Source organism: Mus caroli, chromosome 11 (genome assembly GCF_900094665.2).
Source record: "Mus caroli chromosome 11, CAROLI_EIJ_v1.1, whole genome shotgun sequence".
In the NCBI taxonomy this organism is placed as follows: domain Eukaryota; kingdom Metazoa; phylum Chordata; class Mammalia; order Rodentia; family Muridae; genus Mus; species Mus caroli.
In genome coordinates, this window is record NC_034580.1 from 102,318,621 (window position 1) to 102,340,931 (window position 22,311).

Here is a 22,311-nt window from a genome sequence, read left to right on the forward strand (position 1 = left end):
GACCTCAGAATTGCGAGACCTTACTTAGCTGCCCTCTTAGAAGCTTGTTAGGCTTCCTCGTTGTCTCACTCTGACCATTTAAAGGGATTTTAAAGGGATCTCATTTTCCAGTTCTGCCACGGAGACTCCTCTGGAACATTTTCAGTGCCTTCATACACATTTCCTTTGTGCTACTTCTTAACCACTGCCAGGCAGTTTATGGACCCTTCATTGGTACATAAAACCGAGTAGCCTTGTAATTCTAATGAGCTCTGCTCAATTAGCTTTCCCTTCCCATCAGCAAGGATCCATTCACGCACACTTTCTCAAACTACTTCTGAGAAGAAAAGAAAGAGCTCTTGTATTATTTTCTTTGACTATTTCTCTCTCTCTCTCTCTCTCTCTCTCTCTCTCTCTCTCTCTCTCTCTCTCACACACACACACACACACACACACACACACACACACACACAGTGCCTGGCAGGTCCTGCTGCCTTCTGTGCCCACACATACTCTTTTCTCTACCCACATCTACTCTAGTCTGCTGGGACTCACCCCACCTCTCACGTTTAGGCTAGGTCATCAGAATTGGTGTGTATTGTTGGTATAGGGCACAGGAAGGAAAGATCTAAGAAAATCCCATCCTGCTCAAGTTACTTGGGATATTTGCCAGGGACCCAATCACCCTCACTTCTGCCTTTGTTTGCAATACTCACTGCTTTGGGGTATAATCTCAACCTCTTATCTTTGTAACCAGACCTTTGATTCACCCCCAGGGTCAAGGATAGTGACGGCAACAACAATGGGAAGAAGAAAAAAGATAAGGCCAGGGTGCATCCCAGAGTCAAAGTATGCTTGGCATGCCTAAGGCCCTGGTCTCTGCCTTAGCAAATGGGAGGGAGAAGAGAAGCCAAGCACTTGGGAAACAGGGACTGAATGAATTGGGGGTCACCTGAGTAACATAGTGACATTCTGTCTCCAACAATATGAAACAAACCAAAAAATCAGACTGAGAAAAAGAAACTCCCCAAGAGCCTTTCTGTGAGGGCCCAGGAACAGCACAGACTCTTCATGGTTGTTGATTCTGGTTTCTCCTCAGATTGCTAAGTATTTTGCCTTTATTTCGACAACTGTCACTCATCATGGGTCTTAAACTGCCCTGTCCAGCCTCTTATCCACACTGATTCCTATTCCAAATGACAAGTCCCAGTATTCTTAGTTATAGAGTGGAAATAACAAGGGTACCCACCTCACATGGTCACTGTGAGGAACAGGGAGCGGACATTGCCTGAAATTTACACCAAGTGTTTCAATCTTGGAGAGAAACTGGTTTTTTGAGACCTGATTAAGCAACCTGGAACTCCTTGAAAATAAAAATATTCCCAGGCCTAAACCATCTTGACATGGACAGAGCACACAATGCATTCACAATGAAGAGCAGCAGTAAACCAGCAAGGCTGGCTTTTGCCCACCAGGGGGCAGTATGTTACCACCCAGCAAGAAGCAGCTCTTACCTATGAGAAGCCAGTAATTCCTCAAGTAGTTCAGCTTGCTCTTCCCTTTGAGTCCAGGGTCAAACTTGAGGTCTGTGCTGGGAGTGATCACACACTCTCCTTTGTCTCCAATGGTGACACCATCTGTCTGGGGGCCTTCCAGCAAAGGAAGAGTGCTGCCTCGAGGCTGTGGAGATGGGATGCGGTGAGTTACAGGGCTGGCAAGAGAGGTTTCCCAAGGTCCTAAAGGTTTCCCTAAAGGACAGTTGTGGCTCACACAGCTCAACAATCATCATCCATCAAAGCATACACAAAGATCCTGGGACCGGGCAAGGGGCACTCTACTGACATCTTTTCAGATTGTTTGCTTAAGACAGAACTCAAGCAGCCTAGGTTGTTCTTGAACTCTAGACTCTCCTGTTTGCATCTCACAAGTGCTGGGATTACAGGCATCAACTATCATGTCTGGTCCTGCCATGTCAGGTTTGCATGTTTGGGTACCGAGAACCAGGAAGAACATGCATGATAGAACTCCAAGAAGCTACTATCAGAAATTCTATATGGTCACAGATGACACGACTGACAGTGTGGAATAAACTGCTGAGTTATTAGACACTGATAAGTTGATAGATTCAGGAGTGGCCTCACTGCTACAGCAGCCAACCAACTCACCAGGCAGACAATATACAACCAGCCAGTCCAGGCACAAGCACATCAGGAGTGTAATGTCCCAGTCACTCAGTGAGAGTGCTCAAAGCAGGCTGGAGAAGCCTGAGGAGGCATGGAGCACTCACAAAAGGATTGAGCAGGGGAAAGGAGTTGAGAGACCAGCAACTGAAGCTCAGAAGAAAGAATAGGGAAGTTTGGGTGGTCATGGGAAGCATGTGCTTGTCTGGACCATGGAACCCTGAAAACTAGCAGAGTGGTAGGTAGGCACGGTGGGACTAGCCGGAAGAAAGCCTGACGGTTAGATCTGAACACAAAGCCATGGGAAGTGAGTGTTTCCTGGCTTCAGGGAGCTGCTTCTGTCAACATCTGCTTTCAGCGTAGGATGTGGATTTATAGAAGCTGCTCATGATTCATTCAGCTCTGCACTTCCCCTTCTTAACCAGACGTTTACACAAAACTCAATGTCACTTTTTGCTACAGAAGGAACAAAAGCAGTCAAGCAACTGCATCTTTGGGTCCCACACTTGACTCACCACGACAGCAACCCCCTCATGCACCATTGAGGGAGAGGCATAGAGGCTGGTGGAATACTTCCCAACATACAGAGTAGGCCTGAGGAAAAAAAAACAGAAACATACATCTTAAGTCATTTTAAGTCCAAACCCCATACACTGTGGCTTTTAGGATATCAGAAGCATAGACTCAAGTGTCAACTGCCACACATGAGCCATGAAATTCTCACAAGGAAACCAGAAAAGTGGCAGGGGTACTGTAGAGTGACAGGGCAGTAGGTCTTCAGGCCCCAGATTTACCTATCATCTACTACAGCATGGGAAGCCTCTTTTCCTGCCTGCAAATGCCAGGACTGGACTAGACCGGACTAGACCAGTGCAGCCGAGGAAAGGGCCGCACTGATGACTAGCAGGAGGCTCAGCACTTAGCACCTGCTGCCAGTTTCTCAGGTGAGTGAGCCAGCGCTCTTCCAGAGCAACCACACTCGGCACCACCATGCTGCTTTATGAGGACTTCCGGGCTCAGCAAGGGAACAGCTGCTCCATTCCAGATGCTGAGAGCAAAAGGAATGTATCTTGTACAAGGGCAGTGCCTGTAATCCCAGGACACACAGCACACTGGAGCCCAGTCTAGGCTCACGAGACCCTGCCTCAAATAAAGAAAACAAACAAAGCAAAAGGCAAAATGAGAAAAAAAGAAAAAAGAAACTCCAATTCAAACTGAATGCTATTTCTTGGTAATGTTCTCCCACCTGAGCTATCACAGAGGGCTGTCTAGCACCAGCATGAAAACAGCGGGAGCTGTACCTACAGAGCTACAGTAATTACTACTGTCAAGAGCCTTGGATCAGTCATCTATGAAATTATCCAAACTTCTTTCTACAAATACCTTCTACCTAAATGGTGTTTCACTGTAGACAACACTTTCACATATATGATTATATTTCATCTTCTCCACAAACCTATGGAGTAGGACAATTGAGGCCTAGCCTGTTAAGTGACTGACAGGCTTTTAACAGGTAGAAATGAAGGATACAGCCTGCTGAGTTTTGGTCACATACACTGTGATACTTTTTTTTTCCTGATTTTTAAAATGAATATGACATGTAATAAAAATTTAAAATATACAGTCTTAAAAGCCGGGCGTGGTGGCGCACGCCTGTAATCCCAGCACTCGGGAGGCAGAGGCAGGTGGATTTCTGAGTTCGAGGCCTGCCTGGTCTACAAAGTGAGTTCCAGGACAGCCAGGGCTATACAGAGAAACCCTGTCTCGAAAAACCAAAAAAAAAAATATATATATATATATACAGTCTTGTACTACAGTCTCCCCTCATATTTTATAGTCAATGTTCAAGAAGTCCAGGTTGGTAGACAACTGTAATCCCATCACTTAGGAAGCTGAGGCCAGCATGAGTTACATAATGGGACTTTCTCTTCAAACCCATAAACATAATACAGAAGCAGAGAGAGAAAGAGAAAGGCGGTGACAGAGAAGTCTGAAGTATAAAGGGGTACTCCAGGGCTTGCATTCTGAGGTTCCGAAATGAGCCAGCGGTTTGTCTTTTGGGGGGGTGGGGTGGGGGTAATTTGTTTTTCAAGACAGGGTCTATCTGTAGAGCACTGGCTGTCCTGGAACTTCCTCTGTAAACCAGACTAGCCTCGAACTCAGAGATCCACCTGCCTCTGTCTATTTTAGCTGGGATTAAAGATGTGCACTACCACCATCCCCCAGCTCAAAACAAGTCATTGTTGACTCTTGATGTTCTACACGAGCTCAGAGATATCTGCCAATTCCCTGACTCCCCCTGTATAGGGCATATTACACTGTAGCAGTCCTAGAATGCCAAGGTTGTCCTTTGCTGCCTGTCCTGTCCTGTCCTCATCTGTCCCAACTCCTCCAACTCACGTTAGCTTGCTCTTGGCCTCTGTCTCCTTGGGGAATGGATACTTCCACTTGGTGATGCGCCCCACTTCCCCAGACATGAAGGTCAAGTAGCGTAGAGTCTCCACAGCAACGTTGATGTGCACCACCTTTCTCAGGCCCTCCCGCTGCCAGATGTAGAAGGCCACCACAGGAGAGGCATAGTTTTGGATCCACAAGACATCCCCAGATTCACTGTCCACAGTTACCACCAGTCCATCGCCATTGGACACAAAGTGGGACATCTCTAAAGATCAAACAAAGCATGTCAACCACATTCGCAACCATGATCTCTATTCTCTTGGCAAGCTGCAGTCATTTCATTTAAGTGGAGACTTCTAGAATATCCTCAGGTCACAAGAATTCACTGGTTTACAATGAACTCTTCAGTTTTAAGACACTGTGATATGCCTGGCTTATAAATGTAAAATAGGCTTCTTTCCCACCCCCCTGCCTTTTTTAACAATTACTCTCTCAGTAAGTGAGAGGCAATGCAGAGAGGAAAGGAGAGAATGCAGTGCCAATGACACTGACATTTATAGCAATCATTGAAAACCTGGGCACCCAGAGACAGTGGGCCTGGTGTGTGTGAGGTCCTGAGCCAGAAAGAAGGGTCAGACTTTCAGATACCAGTGTTAAGATAATAAACTCAGGGGCTGGAGAGATGGCTCAGAGGTTAAGAGCACTGACTGCTCTTCCAAAGATCCTGAGTTCAAATCCCAGCAACTACATGGTGGCTCACAACTGTCTATAATGAGATCTGACGCCCTCTTCTGGTGTGTCTGAAGACAGCTACAGTGTACTTATTTATAATAATAAATAAAATCTTTGGACTACAGAGAACAGGGCAGAAGCAAGCAGAGTTGACCAGAACAAGCAGAGGTCCTAAATTCAATTCCCAGCAGCCACATGAAGGCTCACAACCACCTGTGTAGCTACAGTGTACTCATATACATTAAATAAATAAATAAATAAATAAATAAATAAATAAATATTTTAAAAAAACTTAGGCTGCACAGTTATCATTTAAGTTGCAGAGTGTGACAGCTACAAGTTATTAGAGTATAAACCACATTTAAATGTGGACAGCCTTTTCTTATCATGATACTTGGGATTGGACCCAGGGATTTGAGCATGCTAGGCAAGATTTTTATTGTTGATTTGTTTTTGAGAGAGTCTCTATGTAGCTCTGGCTGTTCTGGAACTCACTATGTACACCTAAAACGATTTTTAAGATTCATTTATTGTATGACTGAGTAAATAGCTGCATGTATGTATTTATGTGTACCACTCATAAATGTCTAGTGTCTGCAGAGGCTAGAAGAGGGCATTTGATCTCCTGGAATGGAGTTACAGGCAGTAGTGAGCTGAGCCATCACATGATAGGAACTGAACTCAGGTCCTCTGCAAAAGCAACAAGTGCTCTGAGCCATCTCGTCAGCTCTCTAGAGTAGTGGTCCTCATAACGGAGGTGTTGCTGCCACATGCTAACGTCCGATTCATTGCTCATGTGCTGGTGATACATTCCTTCTGGGATACATAAAGACTCAAAATGTGTGCCTTTCCTTCTCTCTGGCTAAAGCTATCATCACAAGCCCATGAAAAACCCAGAACTTGGTGGTAAGGGGTTATGTTGTTAAACTCCTGCTCTCTGGAGCGATCATTTCTCTATGTGGAAGGTGCATCCTTTCGCACACTTACTGTAGTCCACGTCATCTTCCGGCAGTGAGGCTGCATAGTCAAAATAGGTGGCATTCCAGCGGAGCTCCCGGGTCTTGGTGTCATACATGGTGATGGTGTACTCTGGAGAATACAGACTAGTCGGTTACCATGGAGGGGATGTAGAACCTACTGAGGTGTTATATAGTTACAAAAATAACATTTTCACTAAATTGCATCAAGCCTATCCATGTGGAAAGGGAAAGACCAGGTGGAGGGCTCAAGTCCCAGACAGAAGAACAAACCTGACAGAGTCAAGGCACCCTTGCTCTGCTCTGAAACACACAGTTCATAAATCATTAGCCATGCAATGGCTGTTTTTAGCCACTAAGTTTCAGAGTTCTTTATTACACAATAAGACATAGGTAATATTAGAAATGGGTTCTTAAGTTGGGCAGTAGTGGCGCACATCTTTAGTCCCAGCACTCAGGAGGCAGAGGCAGGTGGATCTGTCAGTTCAAGATCAGCCTGGTCTACAGAGTGAGTTCCAGGACAACCAGGGCTACACAGAGAAACCCTGTCTGTCTGTCTGTCTGTCTGTCTCTCTCTCTCTCTCTCTCTCTCTCACACACACACACACACACACACACACAGGCAGAAAGAAGACAAGGAAAAGAAAAGAAATGGGTACCTAGAAGTGGCATGGTACCATAATGAAAACCTAAAACACGTGCCACTGACTCTGGGACCATATAGTGGAAGATGGGAAGGTGGGAAGGTGATAAGAGACTCGGAGACGCAAACTTGGAAGGACAAGTGAGGAGACCACCGTGGGAATCTGAAAGGGGTAGTTCAGTTATGAACCTATAGAGTAGACTCGTAAGGCTACTGCTTTCAGTCACTTGGCAGACAGAAAAGGTGCATCTGGACTCAGCAGTCTAGCTAATGAGACTCGAGGCGGCAGCAAAAAGTGCTAAATGGTTTTCCTAGCTGTGTATGACATGTTACAAGACAATGAATTCAGGAAGAAACTGCCAGTTTCAAGCAGAATACAGAGAAAATAGAGTTCAGGATGGACTCTCCAGCTGAAAAACTCTTTTTATGAATGAGTGAATGAATGAATAAATGAATGAATGCAAGCTAAAAAAGAAGTCCAGAGTTACCAGCACAGGGAAAAAGTTCCAGGTCAAGGTTAAAATCAAACTCAGGTGAGTCTATACTATCCTTAGAGACCTCAGGGAGAGTTAGGATGAATCTTTAGTTAGGAGGCACTCTACCAGCTAGAGTCATAAGAATGCTGGCTCGTATTAAAAGATGGCCTAGTCGGCCATCACTGGAAAGAGAGGCCCATTGGACTTGCAAACTTTATATGCCCCAGTACAGGGGAACGCCAGGGCCAAAAAGTGGGAGTGGGGGGGTAGGGGAGGGGGGGAGGGTATGGGGGACTTTTTGGATAGCATTGGAAATGTAAATGAGGAAAATATGTAATAAAAATATTAAAAATTAAAAAAAAAATAAAGACTGAAAAAAAAAAAAGAATGCTGGCTCATAGCACTCTCACATTCTCAACTGGACATTTGTGGTATGGAATTTATCTAATAGATGGATTATAATTCAACACATGAGAAGCCCACCAAGTTTTTAGAGTAATATTAGTACAATAATCAGATAGTAAAAGGGGGTAGGATCCAGGCTTTCTACTTTTAACAAGGAACAGATGAGAAAGCTACAAAACTAGCTGGTTTTTTTCTTTTCTTTCTTTCTTTTTCTATAGTTCATTTAATTTTACTTCACGTGCATTGGTGTGGAGACGTCACATCTCTGGAACTGGGGTCACAGGCAGTTGTGGGTGCTAAGGATTGAGTCCAGGGCCTCTAGAAGAGCAGCCAGTGTTCTTAGTAAGTCACCTCTCCAGCCCGCCTTTCTTTTAAAATTAAAATATACTATATTACCCTTTACCCTTTGAACAACAACATTTATTACAGCCATGCTGTCCCATTGTATACCACGATGAAGAAGGGGAAGGCACAAGAAGGGAAAACCCTCCTCCCCATCCCTCTCATTTGTTCATCAGGATCTGGTTTCCTGCAGCCCGAGCTGGCACTGCACCCATATGCAGCCAAGGCTAAACTGCATTCCTGATTCTCTTGCCTTTACCTCCCGCCCACTGGGATTTCAGATGTGTACACCATGTTCAGTGAAAACCTGTCTCTTTAATCCAGTCTCTAGATCAGATCCTCTATCCCATCATGCCTGATACAGATGCCAAGACACTGGGCTTTGGTTGGATTTTAGGGATCTTGGGAGGAGGTGGATGAATTCTGTATGTAGGAAGGTTACACTACTGTAGCCAGAGGATAGACGATGTAAGAGTCACTGCACAGGGCCATCATTACTTTTTTCTTGTATGTACAAGCCTCTTTTCTTTTTTTTTCTCTTTGCTTTTTAAGATATATTTATTTGTTTTGTTTTATGTATGTGAGTACACTGTTGCTCTCTTCAGACACACCAGAAGAGGGCATCGGATCCCATTATAGATGGTTGTGGGCCAACATGTGGTTACTGGGAATTGAACTCAGGACCTCTGGTAGAGCAGTCCATACACTTAACCGCTGAGCCATCTCTCCAGCCCACAAGCCTTTTTTTTCCTATCAAGAGGCTGTGTCTTTGTCTTCACCCTTGGCTCTGGACCTGTATCGATCAAATGACTGAAGCAGAAGAAAGCTGTGTGAGGCACTCTGATATCCATTTTTGCCCAAGAAGGAGCCATGTCAGAAAGTACAGGCTATTCACATATGCAATGGGGCAAGTTTACATGGAGCTGAGCCAGAATCCCAGATGAGTCATCTCAGCATGAAGACTGGAGAAGATCTGTGTGTGAAGCCCTCCTGAATTCCTTAGTCAAAGCGTTAGGAACAACAAAATGGTCGTTATTTTTAAGAAACTAGGTTAGGCAGCTTATTATGAAGCAATGGCTAATGGAACAGTGGCTTTATGGACTAAGTACACACATTCCAACTAAAGCCAGAGCATGTCCAGATTCCCTCCAATACCCAGACAGTTTTTATCCCTGTGTGAATCTAGGAATCACTCGAAGGCTTTAGTTGATGGAAAAAGGAACAAATCTTAAGTTGTCCTAAAAGTTTGGAAATGAGGATCCTTGATTTTTATAGGGGAGGATGGCTGCTTTAACAGGCCGGTAAACTGGTACATGTGTCCCCAGAACAGGAGTTAAAATGGGGTGTTCCTAAACAAGGTGGGAGCTTGCAGACAGAGAAACAGCTTCACAGAGGAGAGAACTTTTGAGCAGAGCTGTGAAAGGAGAAAGAACATTTACTTGCCAGACAGTCAAACCAGGCATACTTGGTGGAGAGAGCCACTCCACCATGAGTCCTTAAAAATAGTACTGCTGTTCTGAGAGCTGTAGGTAGTGCATCCACTTGAAAACACTTCAAGAAGGGTAATGCAGCGGCTGAGTCACAGAGTCATCTGGACATATCCCTGGGCTCTGAAAGGTCTAGAACCCTGGCTGCCTGGAGAGGGCCACTCTGTCCACTTTTTGGAGAACAAATCTATTAACAGAGGCCAGTAGAGGAGCTTTGTGCCATCCACTCTAGAAACAGGAAGGCTGTACAGCAAAGGCTTACTTCTTACCTGTCCGTCCAAGATATAGAAGGGAAGTTGATGGGCAGAGACTATCAGCAAAGGCCGATGACAAAGTCTGCTGCTTCTCGCCAGTCAGGAGGTCGATAACATACCAAATATCTTGCTTTTTACCTGGAATGTTAGTGGATACACGGTTAACATCCACCGCAAATGGAAACTAATGGCATTGCCAAGGTAGCACTTCTAGCCATTCAAAAGCCTCTATGCTGGGACACAGGCCTGAAATGCCTAGGATGTTGGAGATGCTTCTATAGTGCTCTGGAAGTGACAAAGTAAATGGTAATGTCAATGTAGTAACTCCTTGGGCCACCGACTCTTATACTAATTTAATAACTTAAAGCTGACATAAAAATTTATCTAAACCTTATAGTGTGAAAAATGTTCTCTTAACTTTCAAGTTGGATTGTATTGCTTTGAGTAACTATCTTAAATATGAAAAATCTTGCCTGTCCTTCTCCCACGAGTGAGGATCTATATAAAGACAAGCACACCTCGGGCTCACCTCCAGGTTAACTATGATTCATATTCTTCAACATCCCTACCAGTTAGCTCGCATGTGAAGCAGCAGGTAACTATAATTAGCTAGTACCTGTGACTGCTGGTCAGCAGAGTTGCTGTAACCTGATGCTAATGAGGCTAAAGTTATCTCAGCCTTTGTCTCTGGCCAGTAAACTAGTCCCAGGTCACAGGTTGTGCCACTTGCCTTGGTCAGCTGATTAAATATGAACAGGCAGACAGCAAAGCCTTTTAGGTGAACATACAGCATATGAGTCTATGGCACAGACACAGGCATCTTGGTCTGAAGGCCAACAGTCACTGTAATGTGTACACTTCTGTTCTTTAAGCCACAGTTCTGGTCATTTATGCCTTCCTACCTTAATAGTTATTTCCTACATTCAAAGTCCATGGAAGCAGAATAAAGAGAAGCCAGAGAAGGTCACAAGGCACCAGAATTTGTTAAAGCTATACTTAGCTGTAACAGATGTAACACACCATATTCCACACATGCACAATTTGTTTGTGGATCCTAACTGTTCTCAACAATAAAGTCTTCATAGGTCTGAAGATAGAGAGTAAATTATATCCAAGTAATTATGACCATAAATATCTTCCATCTATGTGATACACATCTGGTTACTTCAAGGACCGTTGCAGTCTGTATAATCTACCTATAGCTCCAATGCATGGACTGAATAACTATATGTTCATAAGCATACTCAGTGAAATCACGTAAGACATGGCACAAAGATGGTGGAAACACAATATCCTTTGGCCACAGGTGATGAATTGTTGGCAAAAGCTGGAAGACTAGCATGGAACTAGTCAAAAGATAGTCATATGGGCCCAGGGCCCGGCCCAGAGGAGGGAAGGTTTGCTAGTCATTTCCTCTCACTCCCTGGGCTGGGAGTTCCTCATTCTGAAAGGCTCATGCAAGGAGGAGGAGCACTGGTGTCCCTACAAAAACCTTACAAACCAGCCTGCATTGGAGCCTTGGAAATGGATGAGAGATCCTGAAGCATGAATAGGCGATACACACTTTCAGTTCCTCAAAAAGAAAGCTGCTATGTAAACACGGGCTATTATTGCTACTAGAATTTCGAGATAAATACAGTTCTTTGTGCTACAAATGCATTTTTATTGACATTTTGGCAGCTTCTGGTGGATCCTAACGCTGAGGAAAAGCAGGTGAGCTGGTGCTTTGAAAGCTGAGACCTCACAGGTATGAAGGCAGCTTATATACGCAAGCTGCTAAGTGCTGCTGCTACCAAATATTCTGATAGCAGGAAATACTAAGAAAGCCCTATAATTAATAGGTAGGCCCTGCTTTCTTAGCTCAGACTATTGTATTGTATTTGCTTTAAATTTTATCCATTTGCAGCTCGGTATGTTGCAATCATGAAATAACAGCAGTAGACCATAACCCAGTGGCTAAAAGCTTGTTAAATGAGTAACTATATTAATAGTGTCAATTTTTCCTTAGAGGGGGAGAGCTCTTTCTTAATTGGCCCGATGATGCTGGTATGAACAACCAAAGCACAACTGAGGCAAAAAAGACTTTATTCAGAAAGATTTTTTAAAGAGCGTGACAACAGCCTGCTCTCTCAACCAGAACCCTCCCAGAATCCAGAATTCACTTTCAAAAAGAACCAAGTTTTCAGTACTGAAAACAAGAACTCTTACCCATGTAGAGGATTCCATCTGAACTTCGGCATGGGGAGGCCTGAACTAATTCTGGGATGGTAAAGGGAAGTTTCTTTAAAAAAAAAAAAAAAAGAACGAAAGAAAGAAAAGAAAAAAGACAGGAAAAAAAGTTAAGTCTTATGAAATTTAATTTTACCAAACAGGCTGTTTCTGTTACCCAGTTCTTCTAAAAACAGAGGCGCACATTGCAGATGGGGTCTCTTGCTAGAACCTAAGTAGGAGGTCCTGGGCTTCCACATCGACTTCCAACAGCCTCTGGTTTCCTCCATCTCTGAACTCTGTACACCAACTCATTTATTTGACACAGGATGTACAGGTCCCTCGGGTCTCCTGTCCAGATATTCCCCGAGGGTGCCATAAACCTTTTCTGAGATCACACAAATATGAAGAGTTACAGTCTTTGCTTTTTTTTTTTTTTTTAATTGAGACACAATTTCTCTGTGTAATAACCCTGACTTTCCTGGAACTCCCTCTGTAAACCAGGCTGGCCTCAATCTCACAGAGACCCATCTGCCACTGCCTCCTGAGCTCTAGGATTTAAGGCATGTACCACTATGCCTGGGGCCTGCCTTAGATATTTTAAGGGAGAAAGAAATCTCCTGTCTTTCAAATCTGACCCAAAGACAGCCAGGCTAGGAAGAATGGCAATGCCTTTACCATGTCATTGATGCTGAAAAGAAGCAACTTTGCATGGGCAAAGCACAAAGGTCTGAATTTTGGTGTTTTCTTCAGTACGTAGTCTTTGGGTTATAAAAAGGAAGTTATGGTAGGTGCTGGGAAAAGAAACTCTAAGGACTCCCAACGTCTCAACACATTTCATCATAAACTGCTTCTTCCGAGCCCACAGTTGACCTCTGATGCCCTCCTGGCCACTGCTTGTTTTGGTGAACTTTATTTTTGGAATGGGCCCTGAAACTATGCAGATACCCTCTGTTAGCTTCTACTAGGCTGTAACCTTTTCTCCAAGCAAGAACAGATTTCTTGGTAGTGTTAACAAACAGAACCATAGGTAGTAATGATCTACATTTCCCCATCATTCCAACATTCAAACTAAACCTTAGAAAAAGGAAAACGCCAGCAGAAGGTAGCAATCCCTAGAGCTGGCAGATATTTCTGGAATCAGAAAGTCCTTGTCAGTCCAGCACTCTGGAGTCCTATGCTCCAAGACAGACACTACCACAGCTTTGAGAGCATCCTTGGGAAGTCACATCTCCAAACACCAATCCTGTAAGCTTTGGTCTTAGTTCACTCCTTGACTTCTTTTCTATATCTCTAAAGTGATCAACACCCATGGACTAACAAGAAGTTCAAATGCAATGACTTATACCAATCACTCCACACTATTTCTAGCAAGCAAAATGCTTAAAACACAGGTGTGTTTCATGTGATGTGGAGAGAAACCAACACAAAGACGTGTGAACAGTGAAGTGCATGCAACTCCACCCCCAGGCTTGCCCCAGGTGCTCGAAACCTAATTTTAAAATACCCATTTGGGAGCCCACAATACACTTAAAGTCTAGACCAAGGGTTTCCATCCTTGGCTGCACCTCAGAACCACATGAAGGCTTTTCAAACTTCCGGGTGAAGCATAACATACAAGCAGAATGGGATTCATAAACATAGCTCAGTAATTTGCAGCAAGTAAACATATCTGTCACAAACATCCTTATCAGACAGAGAGAGAGCATTTCAAGCTCTTTGGAAAGCCCCTTTGTACCCTTTTGTTGCTATTAACTCTCTGGAGTAACTTTATCTTAATTCTAAAACCAACAGAATCGATTTTGTTCAGGTTTTGAGATTTATAAAGCAAATTCCTGAGTATGTAGCCTATTCTGTCTGTCCTATTTTGTTTGTTTGTTTTTTGAGACAGGGTTTCTCTGTGTAGACCAGGCTGGCCTCAAACTTACAGAGATCTGACTGCCTCGCTGGGATTAAAGGTGTATGTCACCTGAATAACTGACAGTCAACTGAATGACTATCTCACAATTTATTTCTCCATTCTATTTATTGATATACTTAGTTACATTCTGCATTTTGCATAGAATAAGCAGTAGGCGTGAATAAATGTCTGTCCTGGTTGGGTGTTTTTTTTTTGGTTGGTTGGTTGGGTTTTGTTTTTTGGTTTTTGGTTTTTTTTGGTCAACTTGACATGGGCTGAAGTCATCTTAGAAGGAAACCCCAACTGAGAAAATGTCGCCAACAGATTGGCCTGTAGGCAGACCTGTGGGGCATTTTCTTGATTAAAAGGGAAGCCCCCTGCCCTGTGGGTGGTCCCACACCTTAGTAGGTAGTCCTAGAGTGTAGAGGAAAGCAAACTCAGCATGCTAGGAGGTGCAAACCAGTAAGCTGCATCCCTGCATGATTTCTGCTTCAGTTCCTATCCGTGGAGCTCCTGCCTGGCCTCCCTTCAGTTCCAGAGTGGGAACTGAGAGCTGTGGAAATTAAATAAACCCTGTCCTCCCTGAGTTGTTTTTGGTGCTGGTCTTCGCACTAGAGACCTGCTAAGGCAATGTCTTTGGGGAGAACACAGCCATATATTTCTCTTGGGCACATGCCAGGGACAGTGTTACTTGGTTTTAGGTTAAGTGGAAACTTCTAGTTTCTTTGGAAAGTCAGTTATGTCAAGTGATGTTTTGCTGGGGCACACAGGTGAAAGGATGTTTTAATATAGCAAACACATAAAAGGACCCGTGATGAGTATAGATATGACCCCACAGTCAGTGGGGGATGACCACTGAGCACTGGTTTGGTTTGCTCCACCTCACTATTCTTTGATAAGGACACGCATGTATTGGTTTGCCTTACATAGAATTGTTGAGCTCCATTTGTGATAAAACCACCATTGAGAGAAACCTGCCGAAGAACTCCTTGTGAGGTTCTCCTCAGGCCTGTTGGGGAGCCTCAAGGTTTCTTCAGGATGGAACTACAGGGGCTGGTTGTGCCTGGTGTCTGCCTGCCTAGAGGGCTGGTCTGCAGCTGCCGAGTTGTAATTGGCGTTTGCCAAGGGACTGAGCTGCTGCCAAGGAAGACTGAGCTCGCCCTCAAAGAACCATTGCTGAACAGGTCCACTTCCCCCACAGCCTAAAAACTTTCCTCTTCCACTACCTCTGCTGGAAGGTTGAACACTTATTAAAAGTAGGCTTCAAAAACCTTATGCCTACAGTAGGTTCTGTTACATATGCTGCTGAGTCAGTTATACCTCCTGCAGCTCCCAGTGGACAGAGTTTTATGGTTATTGGCACCTCCGCTGGCCTTATGACTTCAATTTCCTTAATTACACCTCTTCATGCATTTGTTCAGTATTAGAATAGACTCTGTTACCTTTCCACTGGCTCATCTGTCTTTGTTGTTGTCGTTGTCATTGTTGTTGTTTGGTGTTTTGAGATAGGATCTCACTATGTAGCCCTGGCTTCAACCCCACTATATAGACCCATCAGGTTGGTCTCAAACTCACAGAAATCTGCCTGCTCCTGCCTCTACTTGGGATGAAAGGTATGCATCACCATGCCCAACCATCTGACTTTTCCTAATGATACACGGGAGTTCTTTTGGTTGGTTAGTTGGAACAAAGTCTCATGTAATGCAGTTTGTTCTCAAACTCTCTATGTAGCTGAGGATGACCTTCCAATTTCCGATCTTCAGGTCTCTACCTCTTGGGTACTGGGATTAGAGACATGAGTCCCCACACTGAGTTTCTGTACTTGTTGGGGATTGGACTTGTTGTACTTGTTGGGGATAGGACTCAGCCCCCATAGGATTTGTTTTTGTTTCTTAAATGTAGATATTTGGATTTTGTTTCTGTTTTCCAAAAGTTGGATGTATGGACTACAAATACTTTGTGGCTTCCTCTCTTCAGGAAGAAAAGCTCTTGATCCTTTATTTAAATTTATGGTTGGTGTATTTAAAAGTATCCTATTTTAAAAAATCATTATGGGTTGGTGAAATGGCACATCTCCTCTGATTTTTACATATTCACTGTGGCATGAATGTGTGGATATATATACAAATAAATAAACGCAATAAAAGTGTAAAAAAAATTTTAAATGATAACGTATTCTAAGACCACGAAGCTGTTCTGTTACTTACTCCCAAGGCTGTATTGCCTTACACCTCACATTTATTAAACAGAGCCATGATTTGTCTGAAACTGGTTCTTACTCAGATGGATGCACACTCAAGATTTATTTCTACACGGATACCCCACTGATCTCTATATCTTCACCCCCTGTGCTGGGGAGGAATCCCAGAGCTCTGTACATACAAGGCAAGTGTTCTCCTACTGAGCCATATTCCCATTCCAAGATGTACACTATTTATTACAAAGGTACCCCCTGCCAAACTGTGTCATCTTTGTCACAAGTCAGTTGGCCATCTATGTGGGTTAATTTAAAATTTTTCTTTTCTGGAGAACTTAAAAGAAAGAAGCTGATAACTTAGATCAACAGTGGGGCTGAGACCTAGGTTCAGTTGTCTTGTTGTAGGTATGGACAGGGTTTCACTCTATAGCTCTAGTCTTACTATGTAGTCTGAGCTGACCTGGAACTTTCCAGGTAGACCTGGCTAGCCTCAAACCCACAGAGATCTGCCTTTGCCTCCTACGTGCTGGTATTAAAGACATATACCACCAAATCTGGCTAGGTTCAACATGTCTTTTAAAACTTTTTAAAAAATATTTTATTATTTTTATATGTACAAATATTTGCCAAATTATGTTTGCATATCACATGCATGCAGAGTCTGGGGTAAGCAGAAGGTAGTATTAGATGCCCTGGAACTGGAGTTACAAATGGTTGAGCTGCTGTTTTGGTGCTGGGAATTGAATGTAGGTCCCCTGAAAGAGTAAGAGCAAGCAGTGCTCTGAGACATCTCTTGAGCCTGAGAGGCTTGGTAATTTTTGTTTGTTTGTTTTTAGCATACCTCAGGTTGTTATAATGTGTAGCAAAAATCGACAATTACTGGCCTAGAATCCCAAGTCTAGACTGTCACATGCTTTCGCTAAAAAAGAAGCACATTTCTCTGATATGAGAGGGGTGGAGACATTATTTTTTAAGCTTTTTGATGACATTTATTCATTGTGTGTGTTGTGAAGGGGACTGAATGCATGCCACAGCACACATGTGGAGGCCAGAGAACAACTCAGAGGAGTCGGTTCTCTCCTGCCACGTGGGTCCTGGGGATCCAACTTGGATTAGCAGGAAGTGTCTTTAACAGTGTCAGTAAACAGTTAACCCAGTAAACAGCATTTCAGACTATACTTCTTGCTCTCAAGTTGAAGGTCTCTAGTTAGAGTAAGCATGTCACCGTGGTGATCCCTCTGTACTGCCAGGGAATTGTCTGGGACAGCAGCATCTGCTGGTATGGGTCTGGGATTCTGAACTAGGGCTAGACAAGGGGCTGGAGAGATGGCTCCTCAGCATGAGGCCCTGAGTTCAAACAACCATAGTGCACCTAATGCCAGACACAGCTGAGTGTCTATAATCCCAACAGTCCCGCAGAGAGACAGGAGGCAGAGGGAGGAGAATCACTGCAAGTCTGTGATCAGCTATCCTGCCATACAGACTGGAAAAACAGCAACTGCCTGTCTCAACTAAGGTAGAAGACAAGAACTAACACCTATGGCTGTCTTCTGACTCTATATGTGCACTGTGACATACATACATGCATTCACAAACATGAATATGCAAACATATACTACACACACACACACAATTTAAAAAAAAAAAAAACTAATTTAGGAAGCTCTAAAAAGGCAGTGATGCTAAGAAGTTTATCTGAATCAGAATGCCTGCAGTTTTTGTGAGGCTCCTAGGGTCTCACATAGAGAAGCAGGTAAGGACCTGGTTAAGAACCTCAGAGTATACCAAGAAGCTAAATATTCTCACCGTCAGGCCTTCGTTGTTCTTGCCTCCAAGTGTGTACAGACTGCCATCATTGGGATCTGGGAGGAAAGCAGGCCTAGAAATTAAATTTAAAATGTCAATGATAAACTATAGCCCAGAACACAGAACAAAAGACCAAAATGATCAAAATCATGCAGAGCCATGGCATGGGGGGTGAATGAGTGAATGTGTGGAAGCTAACATTACCAACTGCTTTTTTCATGTCAGCCACATAAAAATAAAATACCTCATTGAGGTACATAGTCTACTTAAACAGAGAAAAATAACCTGAGAAAGAAAAGTCATTTACTGTGAATGATGACGAAAATGAAAAGGGCTTAGCAAATCTATTTTCAACTTCTATGTCCACTGTGCCTAGACATTGATAATATTTTACAGCAACAGGAGCATGCATCTCAGACCAAATCCAAAGTTTTATTTATTCTTAGAGAATTTCATAAATGTACATATGTTTTGATCATATCCACTTGCCACACCCCTTCCAACTACTCCTACACCTCTCCTGCGATGTATATGCACCCTACTTATGGCTGCAGGATCTCCAGGGACTGGGGATACAGAGGCGCATGCTGAATCCAAGTCCTCTGCAGGAGCAAGTAGTAAGTGCTCTTAGCTGCTGAGCTATCTCAGCTCCCCTCTTTTTAATTTTTAAAAAACAATCTACTGAGTCTAATTAGTGTTGCCAGTATCTACTTGTCATTTTCAAACATTTCTTTCTTTTTTTTAAAGATTTATTTATTTATTATATGTAAGTACACTGTAGCTGTCTTCAGACACTCCAGAAGAGAGCCATCAGATTTTGTTACGGATGGTTGTGAGCCACCATGTGGTTGCTGGGATTTGAACTCGGAACCTTCGGAAGAGCAGCCGGCACTCTTAACCACTGAGTTATCTCGCCAGCCCCCAAAAATTTATTTCTTAAGTGACAGCAATAAAAACAGACTCTGAAGCCTGACATCAGAGAACATGTTAGGGATACGATCAAGGTCTCTGTCTGTAGCTCTCACAAGAAAATGAGAGGTTGATCATGTGCCTGGTGCTAAAGATGGAACTCTAATTAGTGCCAATGAGGAATCCTTTTTCTAATCTCTTCTCAACTTGGGTTGTTCCATCATTTCAGGCTCTGACAGGTAACAATACTCCCTTGAATATGCATACACCCTAAGAACAGGTTACCTTCACCTTTCCTCTCTGTGATGTGAGACAGTGAACAAAGAGATCCAGGGGATGGAGAGATGGGTTCGGAAGTTAGGTGCTGTCTACTCTTCTAGAAGATCCATATCCGATTCCCAGAACCCACATGGTTGACTCACAACTGTCTGTTAACTCCAATCCCAGGAGATCTGATGCCTTCTCTGGCCTCCATAGGCACCAAGTAGCACATGTGAGACATAAATATGCACCAAGGCAAAACAACCATACACATAAAACAAGCAAGCAAACAAACAAATAAATAAATAAATTTTAAAAAATGAATACATAAATAAGTTTTAAAAAGAGAACCGGGAGCTGGGCGTGGTGGCGCAGGCCTTTAATCCCAGCACTCGGGAGGCAGAGGCAGGCGGATTTCTGAGTTTGAGGCCAGCCTGGTCTACAAAGTGAGCTCCAGGACAGAGAAACCCTGTCTCGACCCCACCCCCACCCCCCCACCCCACCCCCCACCCCCAAAAAGGTTTGATTGAAATGGGACTTCTTGTTGTTTTGTTTTTTTGTTTTTCTTGAGACAAGGTCTCACTATAAAGCCCTGGCTATCCTGGAGCTCACTATGTAGGCCAGACTGGCCTCAAATTCAGAGTGCTGGGATTAAAAGGCTCTCAATCAAACCTTTTTAATACGACTGTCCTCTTCCTTACCAAGGAACAGAGGCTTCTATCATACTACATGGAAAAATTTTATGTGTCAAAAATTCTTGTTACAGTTTAAACTTGTGCATATATTTTTACCCAGCAACTAAATAAGATGTAAGTCAGGAGGAGATACTCAGGAGAAAGGGAAACTTACTCTTCCACGTGTGTCGGGACCTGCAGGACTGGATCTGTGCAAAAGAACAAGAAGCATCATCAGAAGGGCTCGCAAATGTCAGGCCCTGGAGGTTTTCCAGGACCAACTTACAAGATGTACCAACAACTAAAGCTGACCTGCACTGCATAAGTCATGTGAGGACACTTCAGGAAACACAGAGGCACAAAGGTACGTGCTTACAATTCTTACTAAGTGCACACAGTACAGTCTGAGGTACATAGTGGGCCGGAGAGATGGTTGGGTGGTTCTAAGCATTTGTTGCTACTGCAGAGGACCCGGGTTAGATTCCCAGAACCCACATGGCACTTCACAGCCAACTATAATTCCAATTCAAGGTGAACTGATGCCCTCTTCTAACTTCTGAGGGCACCAAGCATACATGGTGTGTGTACACACACACACGTAAAACATTCATGCACAAAATAAATCTAATAAAAATTTTTAAATATTTACTTTTATTTTATACATGAATGTTTTGCCCACATGTATGTCTCTGTGCCATGCATATAAAAAGTGTCTGCAGAGGCCAGAAGAGGGCATTGGAAGCCTGGCAGTGGAGTTACAGATGGTTGCATGTTGGGTATTAAAGCCAGGTCCTCTACAAGAGCAGCTAGTGTTCTTAACCCATCTGGAGCCATCTCTCCAGTCCCCACCACAGGAATTTCTAAATGCTGACTCATCAGTTTTTTGTTGGGATCCCTTCGCATTAGGAAACGCCACACTTCGTGACTGATGCTAACTGGATAACAAATGCTCTTGTGGAGCTTATGGCAATCCTACTAGCTTCAAGTATTGATTTTCTTTGATCCACCAATTGTATTTCTATAAAATCTAGCTTAAAATAGTATAAAATTCAAGAAAAGCTATTTGCACAAAGATGTTCACAATAGCATTATAAATTCTTTGATATGATTAAATTATCTGTTTGGTAGAAAATTAAGGCCTCTTAAGAAGTCTAATAAAATGTTTCTTTTTGTTTTTGATTTTGTTTTGAGACAGGGTCTGACTAGCTCTGGCTGGCCTTGAACTTACCGAAATGGCTGCCTCTACCTCCTGAGTGCTGGGATTCAAGTTCTACACCACCAGGCCCAGTGCTAATAAGCCTAAGTTTTAAGCATATTCAAGTTTTTCTGCTTCTGCAGTCATGTAGTCAGGTAAAAGGCACATTTACATAGGTTATAATGTAACAATACAAAAAAACCTTCAGCACAACAGAAAAACACTAGATGGAAAGATCAAAAGTCTAATGATCTTTTTTAAAGTATGACCAAATTTCACTCTTTCTACAAGATTGGATTTTACTTTTTCAATTAGAAAGAAATGGAGTTTTTCCTTCTCTGTTTACAGCAGTAATTCCATGTTTACAATAGTAAACTCTGGCCAAATTCCTCTCCTGGGCATAGCCGAAGACCTGGCTGCTGATTGGCTGGGATGGACAGTGTGGAGATAGGACCTTAGTAGCAGGAGCAGGCTGCCACATCTGAAGACCTCAGGGAAGAGACTGCATAGTGAGGCAGCACTGCCAACAAATGCCCACAGCTAAAACCCAACCGTGCATCCCAGAACAGAAGAGAGAAAAACGTTTTAACAAGATTTTGTATGCAGAGTTCTAGACTCAGGAGGCTCATGGTGACAGACTGCTGTCTGATCTTCTTGTCACTTGAGACTCTCCTGTGAAGTAGTCTTTCAAGCCTTATCATATACTGGCTGTGCTTACAACAGAGACACACACCAGATGTGCTGTGCAGGTAGCAAACAAATTCACTAAACCAAAGGACTCTCAGGAAACAGGGTGAACTTTCAGTCAGTAAGCACATGTTTATCTTTCCCATTAATCACCTCTCAGTACACTTTCATAAACAGACTGATGCAAGAGACAGGAAATAAAGGCATATGACACTCACTCAACTGAAATAAAGCAGGCAAGGTGCAATTAGGGCCCAGCATCTCCAACTCAGCCTCAAAGCCAGGCAAGCCACACAAGCCAGCAAAAGCAAGAATGTCAGACTCCAAAGAAAGCACAACACTGTAACAAGCCATCTTTGCCACAGGTAAAACAGAGGGCAGAGGTACTGCTAAAGCCTAGCAATTATAAAAATAAGACATGGATGGTAAAGTGTTTGAGTTCCTACTCATAATCTGATCTTTGCTGTACAATGTCTGCTCAGTCTCATGGACTTCAGAGGCAGATTTTCCTAGCTTTTTATGGCTTATCTACTGGCTCTTTGATTTATTTTTTATTTTTTATTTTTTTTTGAGGCCTGCAGCATAAGATACAGAATATCAGT

At 43.3% G+C, this 22,311-nt stretch overlaps 1 protein-coding gene across 1 annotated transcript in view; it reads right to left on the minus strand.

Moving 5' to 3' along the window:
* Window positions 1–22,311, minus strand: part of Ern1 (endoplasmic reticulum to nucleus signaling 1) — a 93,061-nt gene that overhangs the window by 21,931 nt on the left and 48,819 nt on the right. The window contains exons 3-10 of the mRNA XM_021175571.2: window positions 20,003–20,036; window positions 17,984–18,056; window positions 12,081–12,153; window positions 9,888–10,010; window positions 6,276–6,377; window positions 4,560–4,821; window positions 2,675–2,753; window positions 1,494–1,659 (exon numbers count right to left, since the gene is read on the minus strand). Coding sequence (XP_021031230.1) covers window positions 1,494–1,659; window positions 2,675–2,753; window positions 4,560–4,821; window positions 6,276–6,377; window positions 9,888–10,010; window positions 12,081–12,153; window positions 17,984–18,056; window positions 20,003–20,036 — 912 coding nt within the window. The remainder of the gene's footprint in view (window positions 1–1,493; window positions 1,660–2,674; window positions 2,754–4,559; window positions 4,822–6,275; window positions 6,378–9,887; window positions 10,011–12,080; window positions 12,154–17,983; window positions 18,057–20,002; window positions 20,037–22,311) is intronic.